This window comes from Oncorhynchus tshawytscha, linkage group LG08 (genome assembly GCF_018296145.1).
Source record: "Oncorhynchus tshawytscha isolate Ot180627B linkage group LG08, Otsh_v2.0, whole genome shotgun sequence".
In the NCBI taxonomy this organism is placed as follows: domain Eukaryota; kingdom Metazoa; phylum Chordata; class Actinopteri; order Salmoniformes; family Salmonidae; genus Oncorhynchus; species Oncorhynchus tshawytscha.
Window position 1 is genome coordinate 34,667,286 of NC_056436.1, and position 12,235 is coordinate 34,679,520.

General features: G+C 52.9%; 1 protein-coding gene across 6 annotated transcripts in view; it reads left to right on the forward strand.

Annotated features, from left to right (window-relative positions):
* LOC112256568 (palmitoyltransferase ZDHHC14) overlaps positions 1-12,235 on the forward strand; it is a 139,904-nt gene that overhangs the window by 86,037 nt on the left and 41,632 nt on the right. For all 6 annotated transcript variants that reach the window (XM_042325457.1, XM_042325453.1, XM_042325455.1 and 3 more), the window contains one exon: positions 1,909-2,018. In XM_042325457.1, coding sequence (XP_042181391.1) covers positions 1,909-2,018 — 110 coding nt within the window. The remainder of the gene's footprint in view (positions 1-1,908; positions 2,019-12,235) is intronic.

A 12,235-nucleotide genomic window follows, 5' to 3' on the forward strand; every position in this document is an offset into this window, starting at 1 on the left:
GACCCCCAGCCTTCTCCTGTCTGCTACCAGATTACACATAGACACTACTAGACCCCCAGCCTTCTCCTGTCTGCTACCAGATTACACATAGACACTACTAGACCCCCAGCCTTCTCCTGTCTGCTACCAGATTACACATAGACACTACTAGACCCCCAGCCTTCTCCTGTCTGCTACCAGATTACACATAGACACTACTAGACCCCCAGCCTTCTCCTGTCTGCTACCAGATTACACATAGACACTACTAGACCCCCAGCCTTCTCCTGTCTCCTACCAGATTACATATAGACACTACTAGACACTACCCCCAGCCTTCTCCTGTCTCCTACCAGATTACATATAGACACTACTAGACCCCCAGCCTTCTCCTGTCTCCTACCAGATTACATATAGACACTACTAGACCCCCAGCCTTCTCCTGTCTCCTACCAGATTACACATAGACACTACTAGACACCAGATTACATATAGACACTACTAGACCCCCAGCCTTCTCCTGTCTGCTACCAGATTACACATAGACACTACTAGACCCCCAGCCTTCTCCTGTCTCCTACCAGATTACACATAGACACTACTAGACCCCCAGCCTTCTCCTGTCTCCTACCAGATTACACATAGACACTACTAGACCCCCAGCCTTCTCCTGTCTCCTACCAGATTACACATAGACACTACTAGACCCCCAGCCTTCTCCTGTCTCCTACCAGATTACATATAGACACTACTAGACCCCCAGCCAGATTACACATAGACACCTAGACCCCCAGTCCTGTCTCCTACCAGATTACACATAGACACTACTAGACCCCCAGCCTTCTCCTGTCTCCTACCAGATTACACATAGACACTACTAGACCCCCAGCCTTCTCCTGTCTCCTACCAGATTACACATAGACACTCCTGTCTCCTACCAGATTACACATAGACACTACTAGACCCCCAGCCTTCTCCTGTCTGCTACCAGATTACACATAGACACTACTAGACCCCCAGCCTTCTCCTGTCTCCTACCAGATTACACATAGACACTACTAGACCCCCAGCCTTCTCCTGTCTGCTACCAGATTACACTATAGACACTACTAGACTACCCCCAGCCTTCTCCTGTCTGCTACCAGATTACACATAGACACTACTAGACCCCCAGCCTTCTCCTGTCTGCTACCAGATTACATATAGACACTACTAGACCCCCAGCCTTCTCCTGTCTGCTACCAGATTACACATAGACACTACTAGACCCCCAGCCTTCTCCTGTCTGCTACCAGATTACATATAGACACTACTAGACCCCCAGCCTTCTCCTGTCTGCTACCAGATTACATATAGACACTACCCCCAGCCTTCTCCTGTCTCCTACCAGATTACACATAGACACTACTAGACCCCCAGCCTTCTCCTGTCTGCTACCAGATTACATATAGACACTACTAGACCCCCAGCCTTCTCCTGTCTGCTACCAGATTACACATAGACACTACTAGACCCCCAGCCTTCTCCTGTCTGCTACCAGATTACATATAGACACTACTAGACCCCCAGCCTTCTCCTGTCTCTCCTACCATAGACACTTAGACCCCCAGCCTTCTCCTGTCTGCTACCAGATTACACATAGACACTACTAGACCCCCAGCCTTCTCCTGTCTGCTACCAGATTACATATAGACACTACTAGACCCCCAGCCTTCTCCTGTCTGCTACCAGATTACACATAGACACTACTAGACCCAGGCAGCAAGTTGAGTTTTTCTCTAGAGGATCGATGGTTGCGGGGAAGACAGCCAGATCTCTTAGCTTTGACCTCATTTATTTCAAAGCAGTTTGCCTCATCACTCACCCCTTTTTTTTAAAGTTTTAAGTGCTCTGTCACTGCTCTCTGTGACTGTTGTGTTTCTGTTTCAGATCAAAGGGTCGTGGTCGTCTAAAAGAGGGAAAGGCAATTATAACCCTTACAGCTACGGAAACATATTCACCAACTGCTGTGCAGCGCTGTGTGGACCCTTACCACCCAGGTAAGGACGGGCCTGTGTGTGTGTGCTTGCCTATGGAACTCTGGCATTCTTTTTTTACTTCCTAAAAATGTAACATGTGGCCAGGGTTTGGTAGGTTACTTTCTAAGTGTAATCAGTTAGTTACTATGTACAGGTCCAAAATTGTAATCAGTGGATTACACAAATTTGGTAATGTAATCCGATTACTTTCCTATTAAAGCACCTATGCAGTCTTTTTAATTGTATACTTACATCACTGTATGTCTAATAGATCACTGTGTTTATTTAATGAAAATAGCTCCAAAATATTTATTTTTTAAATAATTTATTTCCCTGAGCCTTTAGCCTGTCTGATCGTGTGGGCGTTAGGAAACAAATCTGAAGATGTTTACATTCACAGCCGTGATTGGCTTATAGGATGGTCTAGAGCCCACCCCCTTACCCAGATGAACAGTCAATGGTCTATTATGCTCTGGTCATTGTGATGTCATGATGGCAGCCAAAAGTTCCATCCTAAGCAGGCTGAAATTCCAGTGGTCTGTCTTGTGGTCAGACTCACTCAGGCGGAGAAAAAAAGAAAAGAAAGTAATTTCCTGCATTGTCAGAAAGCTAAAAAAATAGGCCGGTCACAGAGTTGATCTTGCGGGACTAGAGAGCCTGCTGTGAAATCACCTAGCGTCTCTCATTCAGACCTCTGATAGTACCGAGGATTTCAGCACCTCCCAGTGAGATCAAACTATGCAGATGGATAACAGATGTAGTAATCATTGTATCTATAGAATCTTTGCCAATCATGGATTGATTGCTTATTAACAGGCCTCATTCAAACACTTCATAGCTGAAACCCCATTCCATGACTATTCAGACCTGTGGTCTGCTTCCCACTCCCAACGTGTCTCTCCTCATGTTCTACACTCTCTCTGTGGTGGAGGCTCTGCTTCCCACTCCCAACGTGTCTCTCCTCATGTTCTACACACTCTCTCTGTGGTGGAGGCTCTGCTTCCCACTCCCAACGTGTCTCTCCTCATGTTCTACACACTCTCTGTGGTGGAGGCTCTGCTTCCCACTCCCAACGTGTCTCTCCTCATGTTCTACACACTCTCTCTGTGGTGGAGGCTCTGCTTCCCACTCCCAACGTGTCTCTCCTCATGTTCTACACTCTCTCTGTGGTGGAGGCTCTGCTTCCCACTCCCAACGTGTCTCTCCTCATGTTCTACACACTCTCTCTGTGGTGGAGGCTCTGCTTCCCACTCCCAACGTGTCTCTCCTCATGTTCTACACACTCTCTCTGTGGTGGAGGCTCTGCTTCCCACTCCCAACGTGTCTCTCCTCATGTTCTACACTCTCTCTGTGGTGGAGGCTCTGCTTCCCACTCCCAACGTGTCTCTCCTCATGTTCTACACTCTCTCTGTGGTGGAGGCTCTGCTTCCCACTCCCAACGTGTCTCTCCTCATGTTCTACACACTCTCTCTGTGGTGGAGGCTCTGCTTCCCACTCCCAACGTGCCTCTCCTCATGTTCTACACACTCTCTCTGTGGTGGAGGCTCTGCTTCCCACTCCCAACGTGTCTCTCCTCATGTTCTACACACTCTCTCTGTGGTGGAGGCTCTGCCTTCCCACTCCCAACGTGTCTCTCCTCATGTTCTACACACTCTCTGTGGTGGAGGCTCTGCTTCCCACTCCCAACATGCCTCTCCTCATGTTCTACACACTCTCTCTGTGGTGGAGGCTCTGCTTCCCACTCCCAACATGCCTCTCCTCATGTTCTACACACTCTCTCTGTGGTGGAGGCTCTGCTTCCCACTCCCAACATGCCTCTCCTCATGTTCTACACACTCTCTCTGTGGTGGAGGCTCTGCTTCCCACTCCCAACATGCCTCTCCTCATGTTCTACACACTCTCTGTGGTGGAGGCTCTGCTTCCCACTCCCAACATGCCTCTCCTCATGTTCTACACACTCTCTCTGTGGTGGAGGCTCTGCTTCCCACTCCCAACGTGCCTCTCCTCATGTTCTACACACTCTCTCTGTGGTGGAGGCTCTGCTTCCCACTCCCAACATGCCTCTCCTCATGTTCTACACACTCTCTCTGTGGTGGAGGCTCTGCTTCCCACTCCCAACATGCCTCTCCTCATGTTCTACACACTCTCTCTGTGGTGGAGGCTCTGCTTCCCACTCCCAACATGCCTCTCCTCATGTTCTACACACTCTCTCTGTGGTGGAGGCTCTGCTTCCCACTCCCAACATGCCTCTCCTCATGTTCTACACACTCTCTCTGTGGTGGAGGCTCTGCTTCCCACTCCCAACGTGTCTCTCCTCATGTTCTACACACTCTCTGTGGTGGAGGCTCTGCTTCCCACTCCCAACGTGTCTCTCCTCATGTTCTACACACTCTCTCTGTGGTGGAGGCTCTGCTTCCCACTCCCAACGTGTCTCTCCTCATGTTCTACACACTCTCTGTGGTGGAGGCTCTGCTTCCCACTCCCAACGTGTCTCTCCTCATGTTCTACACACTCTCTGTGGTGGAGGCTCTGCTTCCCACTCCCAACGTGTCTCTCCTCATGTTCTACACACTCTCTCTGTGGTGGAGGCTCTGCTTCCCACTCCCAACTTGTCTCTCCTCATGTTCTACACACTCTCTCTGTGGTGGAGGCTCTGCTTCCCACTCCCAACATGCCTCTCCTCATGTTCTACACACTCTCTGTGGTGGAGGCTCTGCTTCCCACTCCCAACGTGTCTCTCCTCATGTTCTACACACTCTCTCTGTGGTGGAGGCTCTGCTTCCCACTCCCAACGTGTCTCTCCTCATGTTCTACACACTCTTCTGTGGTGGAGGCTCTGCTTCCCACTCCCAACGTGTCTCTCCTCATGTTCTACACACTCTCTGTGGTGGAGGCTCTGCTTCCCACTCCCAACGTGTCTCTCCTCATGTTCTACACTCTCTCTGTGGTGGAGGCTCTGCTTCCCACTCCCAACGTGCCTCTCCTCATGTTCTACACACTCTCTGTGGTGGAGGCTCTGCTTCCCACTCCCAACGTGTCTCTCCTCATGTTCTACACACTCTCTCTGTGGTGGAGGCTCTGCTTCCCACTCCCAACATGCCTCTCCTCATGTTCTACACACTCTCTCTGTGGTGGAGGCTCTGCTTCCCACTCCCAACATGCCTCTCCTCATGTTCTACACACTCTCTCTGTGGTGGAGGCTCTGCTTCCCACTCCCAACGTGTCTCTCCTCATGTTCTACACACTCTCTCTGTGGTGGAGGCTCTGCTTCCCACTCCCAACATGTCTCTCCTCATGTTCTACACACTCTCTCTGTGGTGGAGGCTCTGCTTCCCACTCCCAACATGCCTCTCCTCATGTTCTACACACTCTCTGTGGTGGAGGCTCTGCTTCCCACTCCCAACGTGTCTCTCCTCATGTTCTACACACTCTCTGTGGTGGAGGCTCTGCTTCCCACTCCCAACGTGTCTCTCCTCATGTTCTACACTCTCTCTGTGGTGGAGGCTCTGCTTCCCACTCCCAACGTGTCTCTCCTCATGTTCTACACACTCTCTCTGTGGTGGAGGCTCTGCTTCCCACTCCCAACGTGTCTCTCCTCATGTTCTACACACTCTCTCTGTGGTGGAGGCTCTGCTTCCCACTCCCAACGTGTCTCTCCTCATGTTCTACACTCTCTCTGTGGTGGAGGCTCTGCTTCCCACTCCCAACGTGTCTCTCCTCATGTTCTACACACTCTCTCTGTGGTGGAGGCTCTGCTTCCCACTCCCAACGTGTCTCTCCTCATGTTCTACACACTCTCTCTGTGGTGGAGGCTCTGCTTCCCACTCCCAACATGCCTCTCCTCATGTTCTACACACTCTCTGTGGTGGAGGCTCTGCTTCCCACTCCCAACGTGTCTCTCCTCATGTTCTACACACTCTCTCTGTGGTGGAGGCTCTGCTTCCCACTCCCAACGTGTCTCTCCTCATGTTCTACACACTCTCTCTGTGGTGGAGGCTCTGCTTCCCACTCCCAACGTGTCTCTCCTCATGTTCTACACACTCTCTCTGTGGTGGAGGCTCTGCTTCCCACTCCCAACATGCCTCTCCTCATGTTCTACACACTCTCTCTGTGGTGGAGGCTCTGCTTCCCACTCCCAACATGCCTCTCCTCATGTTCTACACACTCTCTCTGTGGTGGAGGCTCTGCTTCCCACTCCCAACGTGTCTCTCCTCATGTTCTACACACTCTTTGTGGTGGAGGCTCTGCTTCCCACTCCCAACGTGTCTCTCCTCATGTTCTACACACTCTCTCTGTGGTGGAGGCTCTGCTTCCCACTCCCAACGTGTCTCTCCTCATGTTCTACACACTCTCTCTGTGGTGGAGGCTCTGCTTCCCACTCCCAACGTGTCTCTCCTCATGTTCTACACACTCTCTCTGTGGTGGAGGCTCTGCTTCCCACTCCCAACATGCCTCTCCTCATGTTCTACACACTCTCTCTGTGGTGGAGGCTCTGCTTCCCACTCCCAACATGCCTCTCCTCATGTTCTACACACTCTCTCTGTGGTGGAGGCTCTGCTTCCCACTCCCAACGTGTCTCTCCTCATGTTCTACACTCTCTCTGTGGTGGAGGCTCTGCTTCCCACTCCCAACGTGTCTCTCCTCATGTTCTACACACTCTCTGTGGTGGAGGCTCTGCTTCCCACTCCCAACGTGTCTCTCCTCATGTTCTACACACTCTCTCTGTGGTGGAGGCTCTGCTTCCCACTCCCAACATGCCTCTCCTCATGTTCTACACACTCTCTCTGTGGTGGAGGCTCTGCTTCCCACTCCCAACGTGTCTCTCCTCATGTTCTACACTCTCTCTGTGGTGGAGGCTCTGCTTCCCACTCCCAACGTGTCTCTCCTCATGTTCTACACTCTCTCTGTGGTGGAGGCTCTGCTTCCCACTCCCAACGTGTCTCTCCTCATGTTCTACACTCTCTCTGTGGTGGAGGCTCTGCTTCCCACTCCCAACGTGTCTCTCCTCATGTTCTACACACTCTCTCTGTGGTGGAGGCTCTGCTTCCCACTCCCAACATGCCTCTCCTCATGTTCTACACACTCTCTCTGTGGTGGAGGCTCTGCTTCCCACTCCCAACGTGTCTCTCCTCATGTTCTACACACTCTCTGTGGTGGAGGCTCTGCTTCCCACTCCCAACATGCCTCTCCTCATGTTCTACACACTCTCTCTGTGGTGGAGGCTCTGCTTCCCACTCCCAACGTGTCTCTCCTCATGTTCTACACACTCTTTGTGGTGGAGGCTCTGCTTCCCACTCCCAACGTGTCTCTCCTCATGTTCTACACTCTCTCTGTGGTGGAGGCTCTGCTTCCCACTCCCAACGTGCCTCTCCTCATGTTCTACACACTCTTTGTGGTGGAGGCTCTGCTTCCCACTCCCAACGTGTCTCTCCTCATGTTCTACACACTCTCTGTGGTGGAGGCTCTGCTTCCCACTCCCAACGTGCCTCTCCTCATGTTCTACACACTCTCTGTGGTGGAGGCTCTGCTTCCCACTCCCAACATGCCTCTCCTCATGTTCTACACACTCTCTCTGTGGTGGAGGCTCTGCTTCCCACTCCCAACGTGTCTCTCCTCATGTTCTACACTCTCTCTGTGGTGGAGGCTCTGCTTCCCACTCCCAACGTGTCTCTCCTCATGTTCTACACACTCTCTCTGTGGTGGAGGCTCTGCTTCCCACTCCCAACGTGTCTCTCCTCATGTTCTACACACTCTCTCTGTGGTGGAGGCTCTGCTTCCCACTCCCAACATGCCTCTCCTCATGTTCTACACACTCTCTGTGGTGGAGGCTCTGCTTCCCACTCCCAACATGCCTCTCCTCATGTTCTACACACTCTCTCTGTGGTGGAGGCTCTGCTTCCCACTCCCAACGTGTCTCTCCTCATGTTCTACACACTCTCTCTGTGGTGGAGGCTCTGCTTCCCACTCCCAACGTGTCTCTCCTCATGTTCTACACACTCTCTCTGTGGTGGAGGCTCTGCTTCCCACTCCCAACGTGCCTCTCCTCATGTTCTACACACTCTCTGTGGTGGAGGCTCTGCTTCCCACTCCCAACATGCCTCTCCTCATGTTCTACACACTCTCTCTGTGGTGGAGGCTCTGCTTCCCACTCCCAACGTGCCTCTCCTCATGTTCTACACACTCTCTCTGTGGTGGAGGCTCTGCTTCCCACTCCCAACATGTCTCTCCTCATGTTCTACACACTCTCTCTGTGGTGGAGGCTCTGCTTCCCACTCCCAACATGTCTCTCCTCATGTTCTACACACTCTCTCTGTGGTGGAGGCTCTGCTTCCCACTCCCAACGTGTCTCTCCTCATGTTCTACACTCTCTCTGTGGTGGAGGCTCTGCTTCCCACTCCCAACATGCCTCTCCTCATGTTCTACACACTCTCTCTGTGGTGGAGGCTCTGCTTCCCACTCCCAACATGCCTCTCCTCATGTTCTACACTCTCTCTGTGGTGGAGGCTCTGCTTCCCACTCCCAACGTGCCTCTCCTCATGTTCTACACACTCTCTCTGTGGTGGAGGCTCTGCTTCCCACTCCCAACGTGTCTCTCCTCATGTTCTCACACTCTCTCTGTGGTGGAGGCTCTGCTTCCCACTCCCAACGTGTCTCTCCTCATGTTCTACACACTCTCTGTGGTGGAGGCTCTGCTTCCCACTCCCAACGTGTCTCTCCTCATGTTCTACACACTCTCTCTGTGGTGGAGGCTCTGCTTCCCACTCCCAACATGCCTCTCCTCATGTTCTACACACTCTCTCTGTGGTGGAGGCTCTGCTTCCCACTCCCAACGTGTCTCTCCTCATGTTCTACACACTCTCTGTGGTGGAGGCTCTGCTTCCCACTCCCAACGTGCCTCTCCTCATGTTCTACACACTCTCTGTGGTGGAGGCTCTGCTTCCCACTCCCAACGTGTCTCTCCTCATGTTCTACACTCTCTCTGTGGTGGAGGCTCTGCTTCCCACTCCCAACGTGTCTCTCCTCATGTTCTACACACTCTCTCTGTGGTGGAGGCTCTGCTTCCCACTCCCAACATGCCTCTCCTCATGTTCTACACACTCTCTGTGGTGGAGGCTCTGCTTCCCACTCCCAACGTGCCTCTCCTCATGTTCTACACACTCTCTCTGTGGTGGAGGCTCTGCTTCCCACTCCCAACATGCCTCTCCTCATGTTCTACACACTCTCTCTGTGGTGGAGGCTCTGCTTCCCACTCCCAACGTGTCTCTCCTCATGTTCTACACACTCTTTGTGGTGGAGGCTCTGCTTCCCACTCCCAACGTGTCTCTCCTCATGTTCTACACTCTCTCTGTGGTGGAGGCTCTGCTTCCCACTCCCAACGTGCCTCTCCTCATGTTCTACACACACTCTTTGTGGTGGAGGCTCTGCTTCCCACTCCCAACGTGTCTCTCCTCATGTTCTACACTCTCTCTGTGGTGGAGGCTCTGCTTCCCACTCCCAACGTGCCTCTCCTCATGTTCTACACACTCTCTGTGGTGGAGGCTCTGCTTCCCACTCCCAACATGTCTCTCCTCATGTTCTACACACTCTCTCTGTGGTGGAGGCTCTGCTTCCCACTCCCAACGTGTCTCTCCTCATGTTCTACACTCTCTCTGTGGTGGAGGCTCTGCTTCCCACTCCCAACGTGTCTCTCCTCATGTTCTACACACTCTCTCTGTGGTGGAGGCTCTGCTTCCCACTCCCAACGTGTCTCTCCTCATGTTCTACACACTCTCTCTGTGGTGGAGGCTCTGCTTCCCACTCCCAACATGCCTCTCCTCATGTTCTACACTCTCTCTGTGGTGGAGGCTCTGCTTCCCACTCCCAACCTGCCTCTCCTCATGTTCTACACACTCTCTCTGTGGTGGAGGCTCTGCTTCCCACTCCCAACGTGTCTCTCCTCATGTTCTACACACTCTCTCTGTGGTGGAGGCTCTGCTTCCCACTCCCAACGTGTCTCTCCTCATGTTCTACACACTCTCTCTGTGGTGGAGGCTCTGCTTCCCACTCCCAACGTGTCTCTCCTCATGTTCTACACACTCTCTGTGGTGGAGGCTCTGCTTCCCACTCCCAACGTGCCTCTCCTCATGTTCTACACACTCTCTCTGTGGTGGAGGCTCTGCTTCCCACTCCCAACGTGTCTCTCCTCATGTTCTACACACTCTCTGTGGTGGAGGCTCTGCTTCCCACTCCCAACATGCCTCTCCTCATGTTCTACACACTCTCTCTGTGGTGGAGGCTCTGCTTCCCACTCCCAACATGCCTCTCCTCATGTTCTACACACTCTCTCTGTGGTGGAGGCTCTGCTTCCCACTCCCAACATGCCTCTCCTCATGTTCTACACACTCTCTCTGTGGTGGAGGCTCTGCTTCCCACTCCCAACATGCCTCTCCTCATGTTCTACACACTCTCTCTGTGGTGGAGGCTCTGCTTCCCACTCCCAACATGCCTCTCCTCATGTTCTACACTCTCTCTGTGGTGGAGGCTCTGCTTCCCACTCCCAACATGCCTCTCCTCATGTTCTACACACTCTCTGTGGTGGAGGCTCTGCTTCCCACTCCCAACGTGCTCTCCTCATGTTCTACACACTCTCTCTGTGGTGGAGGCTCTGCTTCCCACTCCCAACATGCCTCTCCTCATGTTCTACACACTCTCTCTGTGGTGGAGGCTCTGCTTCCCACTCCCAACGTGCCTCTCCTCATGTTCTACACTCTCTCTGTGGTGGAGGCTCTGCTTCCCACTCCCAACATGCCTCTCCTCATGTTCTACACACTCTCTCTGTGGTGGAGGCTCTGCTTCCCACTCCCAACATGCCTCTCCTCATGTTCTACACACTCTCTCTGTGGTGGAGGCTCTGCTTCCCACTCCCAACGTGTCTCTCCTCATGTTCTACACACTCTCTCTGTGGTGGAGGCTCTGCTTCCCACTCCCAACGTGTCTCTCCTCATGTTCTACACACTCCCTCTGTGGTGGAGGCTCTGCTTCCCACTCCCAACGTGTCTCTCCTCATGTTCTACACTCTCTCTGTGGTGGAGGCTCTGCTTCCCACTCCCAACGTGTCTCTCCTCATGTTCTACACACTCTCTCTGTGGTGGAGGCTCTGCTTCCCACTCCCAACGTGTCTCTCCTCATGTTCTACACACTCTCTCTGTGGTGGAGGCTCTGCTTCCCACTCCCAACGTGTCTCTCCTCATGTTCTACACACTCTCTGTGGTGGAGGCTCTGCTTCCCACTCCCACCTGCTCTCCTCATGTTCTACACACTCTTTGTGGTGGAGGCTCTGCTTCCCACTCCCAACGTGTCTCTCCTCATGTTCTACACTCTCTGTGGTGGAGGCTCTGCTTCCCACTCCCAACGTGTCTCTCCTCATGTTCTACACACTCTCTGTGGTGGAGGCTCTGCTTCCCACTCCCAACGTGTCTCTCCTCATGTTCTACACACTCTTTGTGGTGGAGGCTCTGCTTCCCACTCCCAACGTGTCTCTCCTCATGTTCTACACTCTCTGTGGTGGAGGCTCTGCTTCCCACTCCCAACATGCCTCTCCTCATGTTCTACACACTCTCTCTGTGGTGGAGGCTCTGCTTCCCACTCCCAACGTGTCTCTCCTCATGTTCTACACTCTCTCTGTGGTGGAGGCTCTGCTTCCCACTCCCAACATGCCTCTCCTCATGTTCTACACACTCTCTGTGGTGGAGGCTCTGCTTCCCACTCCCAACGTGTCTCTCCTCATGTTCTACACACTCTCTCTGTGGTGGAGGCTCTGCTTCCCACTCCCAACGTGTCTCTCCTCATGTTCTACACACTCTCTGTGGTGGAGGCTCTGCTTCCCACTCCCAACGTGTCTCTCCTCATGTTCCTCTCTCTGTGGTGGAGGCTCTGCTTCCCACTCCCAACATGCCTCTCCTCATGTTCTACACACTCTCTCTGTGGTGGAGGCTCTGCCTCCCACTCCCAACATGCCTCTCCTCATGTTCTACACACTCTCTCTGTGGTGGGAGGCTCTGCTTCCCACTCCCAACGTGTCTCTCCTCATGTTCTACACACTCTTTGTGGTGGAGGCTCTGCTTCCCACTCCCAACGTGTCTCTCCTCATGTTCTACACTCTCTGTGGTGGAGGCTCTGCTTCCCACTCCCAACGTGTCTCTCCTCATGTTCTACACACTCTCTCTGTGGTGGAGGCTCTGCTTCCCACTCCCAACATG